This window comes from Ixodes scapularis, unplaced genomic scaffold (assembly GCF_016920785.2).
Source record: "Ixodes scapularis isolate PalLabHiFi unplaced genomic scaffold, ASM1692078v2 PGA_scaffold4__175_contigs__length_147842914, whole genome shotgun sequence".
Classification (NCBI taxonomy): domain Eukaryota; kingdom Metazoa; phylum Arthropoda; class Arachnida; order Ixodida; family Ixodidae; genus Ixodes; species Ixodes scapularis.
Window position 1 is genome coordinate 37,977,444 of NW_024609879.1, and position 15,364 is coordinate 37,992,807.

Here is a 15,364-nt window from a genome sequence, read left to right on the forward strand (position 1 = left end):
AATATGTCTTATGTGACGTCACACAATTTCAAGGAAAGATAAACTTGTTACAGTTCCCGCAACCACCTGCACTCGTATTCCTGTTTGGTTTTGGACCGCCATGTATATGCCCGATGTTACATCGCAAAGCACTCAGGTTAGACCGTCTCCCGGTTTCGTGAATGGGCGGGATTCTTTAGCGATAAACTATTATAACACTGTGCGAAAACATTTGGCATTTGCTACCAGATAAGTTACTATATCGTACTTTAAGCTCGTGTTCTGCGAAGAAAGAATGAGAAACATAGTGGAGAAACATATGCGGCGAAGAATTGCATAAAGCAGGACAGTGGACATGATCATAAAATCATACATAGCAATATCGCGAAGATTCGGTCGATAAAACTTTCTTGCGCTTAGCAATGAAAGCCTGAAGCTAAATTAGCCTCATTACGCGACACAAAATGGATGTTAAAAGGACACGCTTGGACGAGTAGCAGAATGCTCGTCCAAAATAAGGAAGTCCTCAAGGATGTGAGTGAAAAAAAAAAACGACCGCTCAAGGCAATTGGGAAGTTGGACGCAGCAATCTGGCTATGCGACAGAATGTAACACATGACACAAAAGAAAATACCTACTTGACAATGTGCACTTTGGGTGGCATATGTATGTCCCAAAGTGTAATCGGCGTCTACAATGAACGATCGCTACGTCCAAAAGCGTTTCACTTTATAACTGGGAAAATAAGCATAACTCGGTATCACCCTTGCATCAGCTGTCGAATCTATTCCGAATCATTCTGTCCGTTTCATACTTTCGAACTAACATCGTACAGCCAGTGTAACTTCCATGAAATCGTCCCTTTCCTTGCATGATCCCTCTTTCCGAAAAAAAATATCTTCTCTATGTTTATTTCACAAGATTTATTACTCTAACCCCGCTGCCCGTCAATCATTTTGTCTAGAACCATCGTACATATGATCACGTATAGACCATGACTTAAAGGCAGGGATTCCCTATTACAGCACTTCCATTTTTAATGCATCTCTTCTACCCCAGACCTCCATTAATTGGAATCGCCTTCCCGCACACATAGTCACAATAACTAGCACTGTGGATTTTAAAAATATTATTACCAACTTTTTAAGAGATGTTGCGTAGCGCGTGTTTTTTGTGCGTTTTTTACTTCACATAACTATGTTACTTTTATGTGTTAACCGCCCACTCCCCTCTTAATGCCTTCTGGTACTGAGGGAATAATAATTGAAATCAAATAAAACTGCATTGTTGTTCATTATTTTGCTTAATATATTGAAGAACAGCGTGCTTTATATGCTAACCACAAGATAATGTGCAAGTTGAGTGATAGATAGGCTTGCAAACCATATGTTGTTGTTCTTATTTTTTTGCAAATAATAATTTACAATCACCCGTTAACAAGGAGCCGAACCGTTATTCTCAATGTCGGGCATGATGAAGAAGTTGTTTAGAGTTTACTAAGTGCTCATTCATACTGCTTACCTAACCATGCGTAATTCAGACGAAATGTTTATATTTACGTCATAAAAATTTTATTGCAATACTCGTGTTTTTAATACAGGATGCGATGAGAAAAGATCAAAACATGTGCCAGATTGACTCATTAGAAAATAAAGAAATCTTGATATTCGGTTTCATTGTTCGAATTCCCACGCGCTTGTCTCTTGATCTATAAAACCACTACAACCTTTCTTTTCAACAATCCCGACACAACATTCCCGACATTTAGTGTGAAAGCTACCGACGTAAAAAGAGCAATGACGCCAAAACGTCACAAAACATTACGTGGCACGAAAAGGTCGGCCAATATTCATCATCAAAAGTTAAGATGTCCTCTCAATTAGCAAGCCGCTCTCGAGCTTTCGCGCCTTCAGAAATGTCACAGCACACACCCGAAGCTTGCCGAGTCAAAAGCAGCAGCCGCATGCGCGTGATTGCGAGTTCAATGCTCCACACCCTAGCCTATTTATGAACAATTAAAAGATGGTGTCAGTACGCTAACCTCTCTTACGCAATGGCGAGCGCACTCGTTTCAAAGAAGTTTTGGGTAAAAGAAAACACTCACAAGAGATGTCTACACGCCCAGCTTTAGTTTTCTGCTATGCCATCGCTGCGGAGGGCCTTCGGGCAGGTGAGTTAAGAAAGGGCCATTTTCGCGAGCAACATGCTTTTTCTCGTCAGGGGGGACTAGAAATTTGTGAAACCAAAAAGTGAAGCCACCGATTAGCTTGATGCTGATTGGTTGAGCCGCGTGTCGACGTCACAAAATTATTTGAAACACCGCCACCATTTTTAGTAAAGAAGAAAGGCCATCGCAGAAAAAAGAAACTGTTCCCCCAGGTGGGAATTGAACCCAGACCATTAAGGTTAATAGGGGAGTGTATCTCAAGCATGTCACGAGACAGTTTTTTTTCTTTATTCATATCACGACGCATCGACGTAAGCTAAGATGCTATCTGGCGGGAAAGCATTGCGGTCATCCGCTCTGTGTCTGGCAGATAGCGGCTTGACATCCTGACACAGGTTTTTAAAACCCGCGTTAACGACGGTAGCTCCATTCCAGGAATTGCTACCGAGTGTACAAGCTACGAGCTAAGTCAGCCTCAGAACAAACCAACGAAGAGCGCCGAAAACGTAGACGCCACACGAAACGTGTGTCGACTACACTTTCGGCGCTTGCAACAAAATTCCGCGTATAAAGCGGGCAACGCAATTCCCCAGCAATTTGCTATGAATATTTATGAAGACAATTTCAGCACTAGCCGTATCGGTCATGTATTCAATTATATTCTGGTAGTCTTCGTGTAGCTCTGTTTTACGCAAACATAATACAAACTTTAAAAAGGTATGCAGGGACCAGCTACTTAAAAGAAAATGAGAGAGAAGCTTCGGGAAAAGGAGCAAGGAGCGTAGGAAGCAAACATCAGGCACATAGATTCGGCCATTCCGCGTTATGACGACCGATTTAGTCTAATGCAAATAGTGTAAATAATTAATATAGATGATGTGCCTCTACGAAGCTGTTTCTTGAGGTCAACCAAGATAAGTCGCCAAAAATGTCCACCGGAGTTCGCTAATCTGCGTCTCAATTCTTTAACTGGAACCTGAGTGAAAATTATTTTAACACATATTGTATTTCATCTGTCAGTTTTCATTTAGAGGTCTGTAACGATTTGAGGGTAACGTTTGGGTGTAACAATATACTGAGACTGAAAGCGTTACCCTTATAGAAACCACATAAAAAGATTACAGTCCCCTGGCAGGATTATACCTCACCACCTTGTGATTGTGAGCCGCGTGCTTTACCGACTGAGCTAGCAACGGCTAAAGTGCTTTAATGTCCTTCTGTTTAGGGTGATGCCATTGTTTGTTGTACCCGATGCCGACCTAAAGGGCTCTAAGGAAAAATACAAAGAACTCGCTGAAACAAAATGCCACTGCGGCTCAATCAACGCCAAGAGAACACGCAGGGAGACGCTGTTTCACACGCTCCAGAACAAAAGAGATAAATGAACGTTCACATCAAAATTGCCAGACGTCATCACCCTGAGCAAAGCGGAAATGAAGGCATTGTAGCGAGGGACGGCGTAGGCTCTCATTGCGAAGAAAGGCGCTGTCGCGCGGCGTTCGAAGGCCACGCGCCAAGGCGCGGTCATGTGCCTCACGGCCTCGAAAGCGTGTGGGCATGCCATACTGCGCAATCTCAAGGCGTTTGTCATAAATGGGAGCGAAACTCCGACACAGTTGATTTATAGCGGGGTGGTGCCGTTTAAACTCCTTTCTCTTCCCCTTGTGGAAGAGAGACTAGCTTATCAAGAACATAAGAGACGGCAAAAGCAGCAGGAAGAGTCTTCGCCAGGGACTCTGCAGACGAACGCCGATTGATGTAAGGCGTATTCCACTCTCTATACTTACCAGTCTTTGTCAGCGAGACCAAGCTGTAATTTTTTTTATTAGGGTATCTACATTGCTCAAAGAGAATAAAGTTGATCAAATGAATAAACAAAAATGTGAACAACGTTCAGTGTCCTGCAATATGAAAAAAAAAAAAAAAACACGTGGACCACGTGGCCGAGCTAGACAGCGGCGGGCGGGGATGCTGCGCGCGCTCCGGGCGATTCCACTCAGCTTTAAGGGGAGGACACTCGGAGCTCAAATGGGCCTGAACGCATTTAGAAATTTTAGGTTTCGATCTAGCGGAAGAGCGCGCCTCATCGGCGTCATGCCCAGAAATATAGCCACGAAAGCTCGTCCCAAGCTAGTTATCGCTGTCTTTTTATTGTGTGTATTTCATGTAAAACACCAGAAGAAGCACCGCCAAAAATAAATTCTTTATACCTGAGTTTCATATTTAAAAAATATAATGGTCGAAGAGCACAATCGCTGGTTTCAAAAATGGCCAGGCTCTCGCACATTGACAGAGTAAGAATAATCGCCTTGGCTAAGGACGGTCTCTCCCGGACAGTAATTTCAGCATTTGTAGGAAATGTTCGTGGCATGACGCTGCCGAAGTGATCTACACCGCAAATCCGAAACCAGAAACTGATAAGCGCGCGATGGCGCTTTCGCTGAGCCCCGAGTGGGTTTTTCTGTCGGGGTTGAATGGAATCGCTCGGAGCGTGCGCAACGGCCCCCGCCAGCCACCTTCTCGGCCATACTCTCCCAGTGAGTATTTCATAATGTGGGAGACTGTACATTTGCACAAACTGGGAAGGACATGGTGGGGTGGGGTGCATTGACAATTCTATAGTTGATGTGTTTTCATATCAAAGGAGAAAAAATAACGGTCCAAGCATCTGTGGGGCGTTTAACGTCTCGTAGTTTCATCCCGAGGTTGTTTTGTTTCGAAAAGAAATATGGAACCTTAATATGTATTTTTTTTATCAATACCCGTTTGATAGTTACAAAGAGTATAAAAAAATGAGACGGAAGCATTTTGTCTGTTGATAAAAAAGTTCCTAACCGAGTTGGCACGTAGCGTCAATGAGCATATAATCAACTGAGATCACGTTTTGTACGCTGTCGGTTCGCAAATTACTCCAGCAAAACCTTCTCCCGGCTTGGTAGGCGCCGAGGTCACTTCCGATAGTTTGCAGCGAGGAAATCTTCCTAATACTATTGCGGAAAAAACAGGCGCCTGCTATCACGAAAGTCGTTAGATTGTACTGTGTGCTCTGGTTCTGCGAAGGGAAAAAGAAAAACATAGAAAGTGGAGAACGATTTGACGAAGAAGGACGAAAAAAAAAGGAGTATGGCACCTCAATGTCACAGAAATGCGGTGAATAAAACTTTTCTGCGTTTAGCAATGAATACCTAGAGATGTGTTCTACACGAGAGGACTCGGTACTATATGATTATCACTTTAGGGAGAGGTAGTTATACGTGGTGTAATCGTAGAGTTCAATGCCCCACTTATGTTAAATAAAGCGCATATTAAAATGACACGCAGTACCAGACCGAGTAGCGAATGCTTGTCAACAATGAGAAATACGTGAATGGTGTAAGTTGAAATAGAAAAACAAACGCACAAACCAACTTCAAAGTTTGACGCAACAGTCGGGCTAAAAACAAAATATGCCACATTACATACAAAAATGCCGCCATTAAAATGTGTAGTTTGGGCGGTATATGGAAGTATACTCCCACCTCCTTAGTTACACTGTTTTGCAGTTCGGCCGTTAGGTCGTGCCAGTTTTCTCTGCACACTTCAATAGGCGGTAGCACCCGGTTTCACTCCGTGGTGTCTTTTCAGCTGGGTGCCGTCGCTCTACTTGAATTGTAAATGGAAAAGAGAATAAAATGTGGGAAACAAAAATAAAAAAGTAACCAACCTTCGAGATATACATGGCAAGACAAACTGAAAATAATTATAAGAAAAAAATTGAAAATTATAGATCTTGTGCGTTAGTATACGATTCCAGGCCAGGGATTTTGAGAAATAGTACTTATCCAAGCAAGTACCAGGTGATAGGTGCCAGATCGATTATTTCGAGGAAGGAATTGGAAATACAGCGCATGTCAGTATGGAATGTAAAGGGATTGGAAGACTAAGGCCGTCGTGCGGAGTTCGACTTCCTCGGGGCACTTGTATTCCACGTGAGCGGTGAAACAAAAAGATTAGAGGCCTCGTGCTTAAAATCATGAGAGGGATAGAAATCAGCTCATATTAAACCGGTTCAAATGAGATTTCAGTGTAGCACAAAGGAGACTATTTGACTAGGTTCACAAGTCCCCGCCCGATTGGAGTGGTACAGTCGCCATGCATGCGTGTATCCATTAATTCGGAAAACACAGTGGGCTGTGTTTTGCGACTCGAATGAAATTTTCTTATCTAGTGGTGTGAACGCCAGGTTCGCGATTGACGTCGTTTCAATATTATACCGCACATTAAAAAGGATAAACATCCCACCTTTCGAACGGCGATGGTTAATCAGCTGAAGCGATCAAGGATACGATTCATTGTGCTCATAATTTGGACGTTCAACACTTTTGCTTACTCAGTTTTTGTATAAGCTAAAGACCCAAATGAAATGACTCCTACTATGATACCATTTAAAGAATGCCATTTTTAAAGGCCGTGTCATTCTGACATTTGTCAAATCCCCAAAACATCAGAAAAACAGTCGACCATTTAAAATTTCCAAAGTATAAATACGATTAAAATGAATAGTGCCATGTCGTTTTCATTGGAAACCAATGCCGACATTTGACAAAAACAAAATATTTCCATGGTAAACGACAATTGGAATTCTTTAGTATATATATATATATATATATATATATATATATATTCATTGATATTACGAGGCTTTGACTTCTTTCGATATCTTGGAAGCTTTTATATTCTGCTTCTGTGCGAAGAATTTCAATTATTTTGAGAAATGCTCCAAAAGAAACATTCATAAATACATTGCAAACGGCGTGTCGGCTACGACTATCCCCCGTAAACTATTCAAACTTTGAACTTCGTTATATTTCACCACTGTTTTGTAAATAGTGATCGTGGTTATGTATCATTGCATAAGCACTGTGATTTTGTCGGTTGACGCAATCACTTTAAACTTGTCTTTTTGTTTCCGAATGTCGAACAAGTCAAACTTGTAGTAGGTGACAGTTTCTAATTGCCGTCAAGTAGGTAACCTGAGACACGTGTACGCAAGTAGCGTTAAAAATTTAGCATTTTTTAAGAGAGCCGCGGTTATGAACCAAAAGTAGGAAAATTGAAGTTATACACGTGCGGTCCTCCTAATACATGTCCTTATTATGAACGCAGGACGTTCCGCTGAGTATGTTGTCTACCCACGACTTCTGGAGGCAAGAGGAGTGAACGGAGAAAAACTTCTTCACATCGATGAGAAACTTACCCTTCGTTTAGAGAAAAGCTCTGTAGTTGCTGAAAATTTGGTTGTATCAACTCTTAATGTCAACGGGCAAGTGGATACTTTAGTAAGTATTTTTTTTTATTTTGAAATGCTTCTTTTTACCTAAACTGTCTTATCTACTTCCTAAACCTAATTTTGTATAAAATTAAGTTTTGTAAGCACCATCGTTGAGATGCCATGCCGATATGAGTTATGCATCGCTTAGATATGTGAACTCGAAGTAAGAACACATGCTATAGAGTTATAATTAAAAGTGATGCAAAGTAGTTCGAAAACAATGAACTGGGAAAGTGCAATAAGTCAAAGATCCGTACTTTCGGGGTTCCTATGCTAGGAGTTTATTGTATGTCTTACGACAGTTTCGCAAAGACGCTCGGCTTCGTCAGGAGATGGCATACATGTGACCACATAGATGTCCTCGCATGTATGCTATCTCCTGACGAAGCCGGGCGTCTCTGCGAAACTGTCGTAAGACATACAATAAACTCCTAGCTTAGCACCTCCGAAAGTACAAATTTTTGACTAGTTATAATTAAACATATTCTGATATCTGTGACGTAGATACGAGTATAGACCTTGAACCGCAAAGGTAAATAGCATAGCCTGCAAAATATTTTCAAACAATGATACAGTGCAGGTGAGCTGTTAATGAATCGACATCCAATGTAGACCCTGAGATGGGGATCAACGGACACACAAAGAGTGTTGCTTTATATATATATATATATATATATATATTTAAATTTGAAAAAAGTCATAAGTGGTATTTTAGTGTAACTTATTTTCTTGTGTTTTTAATAATTTTAAGCATCCACTCCTGATACTTATAACTAAACTCGAAGTCACCCTGAGACACGTTTTACCTATTTTTCTAGATTCCACATTTTGTTTTCCCTCGTGTAATAAACAAATTATTTCTTAAGCGTGTCTAAACATATTGAAAAACCAAGCTCTTCAGCGCGACAGAAATTTAGCGAACTTCTTAATTCCTTCGCGATCGAAAAAATAACATACTTATAAACACTAAAATAAGTTGGCATCCGAATGCAGAAATATAATAATGACAAGATTGTTCATTGCACCTCACATACCACACAGGGTGGCAATAATCTGAACTGATCATGGGCTCGAACGTAGAAACAATTTAGTTCATATTCCGATTCACCATATCCTCAATCTTAGAGGGACTTTAAAAGCCACAGGTAGTACAAGCGTAAATTCAGTACAAGTTAAAAATAAACACTTCTGAACTAATAAAATTCTATAAACCCACATGCCCTTCCTGGACCTTTTTTATTTCTGACTTGCAAGTTTCTAACAAAAAGGTCTCCAGTAAATGTTAGAACTCTCCTTAAACAGAGCTTCTAAAAAAGATACGTCTCGTAAATTTAGATGGTTTTGTTGATTGACCTTCAACGGAAATGATACTGAAATTTGATATATTGTATTATTACGCTTGTTGTTATGGCAGCCTGCTTCATAGGGGGAGCAACCCAGCTCGATTTAACTGTACCAGCAATAAGCCTTCTTCTCCGCGACACTGCAGATAGAAGTACGAGGTAATTGGAGACACGGAATAGCGTCGATAAATTTTTAGAGTACTCCGTTCAACGTTTTGATTGGACCTTGATATTGTCGCCGACACATTACGAGAGGCAGGGCGTGTCGAGATTTGCGAATATAATTGTCGCTCCACGTCCAATCTGATTGCCCCACCAGCCAATAAAAATATAGACGAATATAGCAAAACAACAGGCGTGATAATAACATGCCACTCGAGCGTTTTCAACGTGGAACGTTCTTTGGCTAGCTGCGGATTTAGTGAAGCCGCAGTTCATGAAGCCGTGGTCTGTGGCGTCCCATGGCTTCATGTCACGTGACCTATCCGCAAATTTAGTTTCCTCGCTAAATTTGGCGGAAACATTGACGCCACGTGCCATAGTCAGGTGACCTATGCGAATGTACATTTCCCCACTAGGTATAGCGGGAAAATCGACCCTCAAGACAACTTCGGTTTTGTCGCTCAATTTAGCGGGAAAACTGACGTCACATTACTTCGTATAGCATGACCTACACGCAAATTCAGGCTTCACGTTAGATTTAGCGGGAAGATTCACGTCACGTGACACGTGGCACAAAAATTCAGTTTACCCACAACCCGCCATTCGCCATACCCTCTCGACACGGGCCGACACGACGGGGAAAGACGATAAGTCGACGAGTAAAAGGGTGGAGAGGATTCAAGGGGGTGTACAAGACTGGGGGGTGGCGCTAATGGTGCGGACTCAGTAATGTGGAGAGGAGTGGAGAGAACTCGAGGCACAGCTCGAGAAGGACTGCCCGGAGGTTACTAGCGTTTGTGATGCAAGAACGTATCACGTATCCAACACAACTGCCTAGCATTTTGCCACATAGTTTTTTTTTTAGCATCCAGTAATTACACATCAACTTTAAGTGTTTATTGAATTATTCAGAAGTACGTATCTATATTAAGTCCCTATTCATTTTTCGTCCAGTTCATCATAATCGCTGACAGCTGACGAAACACAGGGTGTGGCTTATTATCATTGTACGTCCCGATTCGCTATTTTGTGTTCTCCACTGCAAATGGAGTAATCTCATTGGCTGCCACCACCTGCTCCGCGCCCCTCGTTTCTAAAACCGTAAGTCAATGAAAGTTATAGAAACGCAGGGCGGGGAATATTCAGGACTCTCTCATTCTTGCTTTGGAGCCAACCAGATTGAGTCATTCACCGGTAACAATGTCGAAAAACGAGTCACAGGGCAAGAAGAGTCTCTTATACTTTCGGTGACTGTAACAATGTTTGAAGCTTAGAAATTCATACCTACCACATTAGCGCCGGCAACTCTCTTCCCTGTGGCATGTGGTCTTTTCTACCGCTTTACAACGACACATATATTAACACAAGGCTGCAGTTCAAGGAACCAAACATTCGCACTCACATTTGCCCTTTTCTGCAGACACGCTGTCAACCCCATCTTAGGTCAAACGGTGTTGCTGTACCTAACTTAAGGCGCGTTCACACATGCGAGTCGCAGCAGTCGAGCGATAAAGATCCGGCTTTCTGCAGGAGACGTAACCAATATGTCCGTCCAACACCTCTGTTCGCTCTAGCGGCCATGGAGGTCTCTTCAGTGGCTCTGATCTACTCATTCTGGAGGCTTCACCGTATGTTAAACGTATTACCCTTTCCCCACTTGACGGGTTGTAGCCATGGTAAGGCTCATTTGAGCGCGAATGTAGAGACGTTCTGCTACAAAAGGCGAAATCAATCTTGGCTGGAACCACGGAGTCGGCAAGTGGAGCTATCAGTCTTTGGCCGTTTTGCAACAGGTTTGTGAAATAAAAGACAGTAAGATGTTTTTATTTTAGTTCATCGAGCCCCATCATGTGTCAATGTTTCACCTTCTGTATGGAAGCTGCGCAAGCTCGATCCAAAAACTGCGCCGAAATCGGTGCAGACTCAGCAGTCGTTGGACTTTGAAAGTAACGACGAAAATCGAACAGCCGCTGAAATTCCGCTAGTGCAAGAGATAGCCTTCACGATAGCTCAGCTTCCTTTCGTTAGATTGCACTAGATGTCTTCAAAGATTCTCGCTCACTTAGGCTTGTTTTTTTGCTTTCATACGTACGTGGATGTACGTACGTACTACACCGCGGATGCTCTAGTGAGAGCATGCCGAGTGATTGTGCTTTCATTCTTCGGTTCTGAAGGACCCAGACGAACATCAGACGTGTTTCTTTTATGGTGAAAAGGACGTATGTGTAGGTGTGCGGACACAAAAATGGGAAAGCATTAAAACACTAACCCTAGCTGTAGCGGGAGTGACGAACTTGACGGCAGCTCCTGAAAATTTCGAAAAGCGGCTCACCGGGAGCGATTCACCGATCACCCGCTGTGTGAACGTCCGTGATCGCTTGTTTCATGTCCCTATTCGGCCCCTCGTTCGTTTCAAATCGCAAATGTTAACTACCTTTCACCCTCATCAACAAAAGGGAGATTGACTGGCTAGAGAGCAGAAAGTCAGCCAACATTTAAATAAGGGCGTCTAATTAATGCACTTTCATTAGTACATACGATGTCTTGACTGAACGTCGAGGAGTAGTGGCCAGGCGAATGCACCTTGGTCGTAGACTTATCGAGATCAACACTGCTTGTAGAGAAAATTTGGCACAGTTTATATTGCCGCCCGCGCAACTGGCCAAGTCGGCAGCGCGCGCGTGGCCTAACGGTTAACGCGCCTACCTCCCGCGCGAAAAGCCAGGGTTCGGTTCCTGGGAGCGACGCATCTTTTGTTACTCCTGTAATTTAGTTTTCTGGTAAATTCGAGAATCCTGCTGGGGGGAGCTTGTTCGAGGTCCGAATGTTCTACACGTCGAACATTCTACGCCGACTATTCCAGAAGCTCACGCATGTACGTAATGGAGCTCCGCGTCGCAAGCCGCAGATAGTCTCGCCCCAGCGCTCGATCCTGCGGTTTCGCCGACGGCGACGCCCGCGACGCTCTCCTGCTTTCTTCTGTTTCCTTTTTTATTCATTAATTTGGGCACAAGTTTGCCCCATTAAACGTTTTGTTTACCTCAGTTTTCGTCACCTGATCACCTATCATTCGTGACAATATAACCGCCTTCCGGGAAAAGGAAGAGGCTGTCTTTTTAATACACTCCTGGCCGAAGTTCATGCCGGTGATCCTTATTACATATAAACCGCAAGAAACAGAAAGTGCTTGTGTGTGTCAGGAGAGAGGGTTGGGGGGACGAGGTTGGCAAAAAGGGAAGGTTTATTGGCGTCCAAACAAAATGCTATGGTTAAAATGCGGAAAACGCAAAAAAGATTCTTGCACAGATTGCAGAGACGATAACATTTCTACTGCTCTGGCCATTTGATTTACGTTACTTGAAAGAAATATGAAACGGCAGTTCATTATCTGAAGATCACACTTATCCATCGTAAGAAAAAATGTTCTCGATTAGTTAATTTTCTGAATTTCTTACATATTTTACTCTTTGTTGAAATCTTATTAGCATATTGGTCAGTGTTTGGAAAAACCTAATATTTGTTCTGTGATTATCTTTTGTTCCCAACCCGCATTTTGTGCCGCATTTTTCAAAGTGCAACATAATATAGCAAACGATTTACAACATTTTGACTTAAGGCGATAAACTTTTTTTCGGTATTTTAGCACCTAATCTGCCTTGAAATAAACTTGTCTGAAAAGAACCGTGATAGTTAAGTTAGCTCTTAATTTGATATCATAGTGCGCATCTTATTTTCTAATTTTAGGTGGATGGACGAGGAGTTGAAAAGGACATTTACCACGATAAAAGTCAGATGGCAGCTGTCTCCCTAACAGAGAAAGACGGAGCTGTAGAAGTGGTGAGAACACTGCATTTATGACCTTTATTAGACCCTTGCCTAAACTTCGTTATTCTTGAATCATGTGACATGCGCGAAAAACCCGTTCAACTTGAAAGGCCCACAATGAATGACACCCGAATTATACTGCATCAATTTAAGCCAACATTTCCCCCCTTGTTATTGACGAAAATCTGACTTGTGGTAAGGACTGAGATTTTAAATGTTTTTTTTTCTCACAAACTGTGTCGTAGCATACCCCTGATAAAAGCGTGGAATGTATCCCAGAAAGCACTTGAGGTTTTTTGTAGCAAACGCGGCATTGTATCTGTGTACTAACATTAATGCGCGTATCTCATAAAGGTTATCTAAGTTTACCTTTAGCACTTCTGTATAAGCTACAAATTATTTTTAGCTGCGGTTACTTTAGCGTACGGCAAACTTTACATTTGTTTTCAATAATAAAAGTGAATCACTAACATGCATACTAGACAAAAGTCATGCGGCGTTCAACAGTCGTTTTTCATAAACAAGTAAGTACTGGGTAGTAAGAACTAATCTGACAGCTACATTTATGAAACATCAAGTGTTGCATATAAGATATAATTTGTGTTTGTAGAAAAGGCGTGGTTCAAATTTCAAAAACGCGGTTCTTCATCAATTAAAGCTAGACATAACGTCTAGTGAATTAGTTCGCATATGTGTTTTTACGAAAGTACGATATAAGTATTACACAGTACGAAGTACATTGGTATCACCGGTCGATTGCACGAAGGAGGACAGGCGGATTTCATCCACCTTTGTGCCTCTTTAAGAACCCCTGCACCCTCAAACGTATTTCTGGTTTTACGAACCGTTTTAATCAATCATTTCGTCCCCATGTCATCAAAAACTGGAACAGTCTCCCATTCTCCATTGCTACCATCGTAGACCCAGCAGGACGTTTTTCCTGCTATAAAGTTACATTTGCTTGTTATGAGCTTCGTTCTTCAACATTTAAATATTGTATAAATGCCGTTAGTTTGTCCGGAGTCTATCATGTTTTGTTTTTAGTTTGTATTTGGCATTTGTTGTATAACCCTCAGAACACCCCCCCCCCTCTTACGTGATTCCCATGAATGAATGAATGGATAAATATTTATTGGCCATAAAATGTTTAAGCATCATATTAATGTAATGAGCAAATATTCTATTCGGGGAATAAGGAATTTTATGCTAATCATTTTTAAATGGAAAACTATTCTCGCAGCATTATCCCCGCACATCCCTCATCATTTTCCAGTTCAACCATAAACATTAATATTCAAAAAAGTGCTTGCAGTGTACAATAAGTCTGTCAAAAAATAATCGCTCATTTTTATTAGATAACCAACACATTTACTTTCCATTAAGTTATTATTTTGCCAACTGGGTCAGCGATATTAATTAAGACTCGATGAGGTATTTCCGAAATCAGAACTTTGCATAAACTATTTCACCGTTACACACAGAGCGGGGCTCTGGGTCACACGCTGAGAATCGCTCCGCTGTCACTGATGGGACGCTCTGAAGATGGACAGATTGCGCACAAAGTTTTTAAAATCGAGGAGCCGGCGCAGTACAAAACGGACTACATAGGTGAGATACGGCACTGCACTTCGCATGCCAAGTGCTTTTGTCTTCTCCTGTAATTACCAGCCCAAAGTATAAATAATAAAACGATGGTTCAAATAACGCCATGTTTCTGATTTACCAGAGGGACAAATTTAGAAAGATCAACTGTGTAAAGAAAGAAAAAGTGACAAAAGGACAAAGTGTTAAACTCAGCTGAGCATTTATTCAGTAAATTCCTTATATATATCCTACTCTTAAGATCACCACTCTTTATTCACAACCCAACCACAGAACACTTCGTACCGGCTACCTGCCCCCTTCTCTGAATAACTGCAATTTGCTAACGTCAGCAGTTGTTCGGAAAAAGAGGGGCAAGTGGGAAGGCCGAAGTGTTCTGGTTTAGAGCTGAAACAATTATTAGACCTTTCGTGAGGACATGGTTGAAACCTTGAAGGTAAAATGTATGTAAGAGAGGTTTACTGAATAAACTTTTCACTGAGTTTGAGCTTTTGTACTCCGGTCACCTTTTCTTTCTCTTCCACGGTTGGTGTTTCTGGTTTTCTTGCCTCTGTTTCGGGTATTTCATCAAAATGGTAAAATACAACAGCTCGCCTGCGCTCTAATAGAAATTTTATTATATAAATATAGAGAAATTTGTTTATTCAATAAATTACAATAGCATGATTAGGGCGGCGCCTTTTCCTTGTGTACGCACACATCCACACATCGGATGAGGTTGGGCAAACATTAGACTACGTTCGTTTGCTTTCTTAAGTACTATCTGCGAAGCTTTTGGTTCAATTCAGAACAAGGCAAACCGACACATTACATGCCCAAACTAACACAAGAATCAAGAGGATAATATAATATTACTTGGCATTTCTAAAGTAGAATATTTTCGACTTCAACAAACAGCCCTCCTAGACACGTGAATCGTTGGTCACAGCGACGATTTTTTTTACTCGGCTAGCGACTCTCATCAGACTTTTAAAA

At 41.7% G+C, this 15,364-nt stretch overlaps 1 protein-coding gene across 1 annotated transcript in view; it reads left to right on the plus strand.

Moving 5' to 3' along the window:
• Positions 1–15,364, plus strand: part of LOC115312180 (coagulation factor X-activating enzyme heavy chain-like) — a 71,697-nt gene that overhangs the window by 5,553 nt on the left and 50,780 nt on the right. The window contains exons 2-4 of the mRNA XM_040220237.1: positions 7,292–7,464; positions 12,707–12,799; positions 14,269–14,395. Of these exons, the coding sequence (XP_040076171.1) occupies positions 7,292–7,464; positions 12,707–12,799; positions 14,269–14,395 (393 nt within the window). The remainder of the gene's footprint in view (positions 1–7,291; positions 7,465–12,706; positions 12,800–14,268; positions 14,396–15,364) is intronic.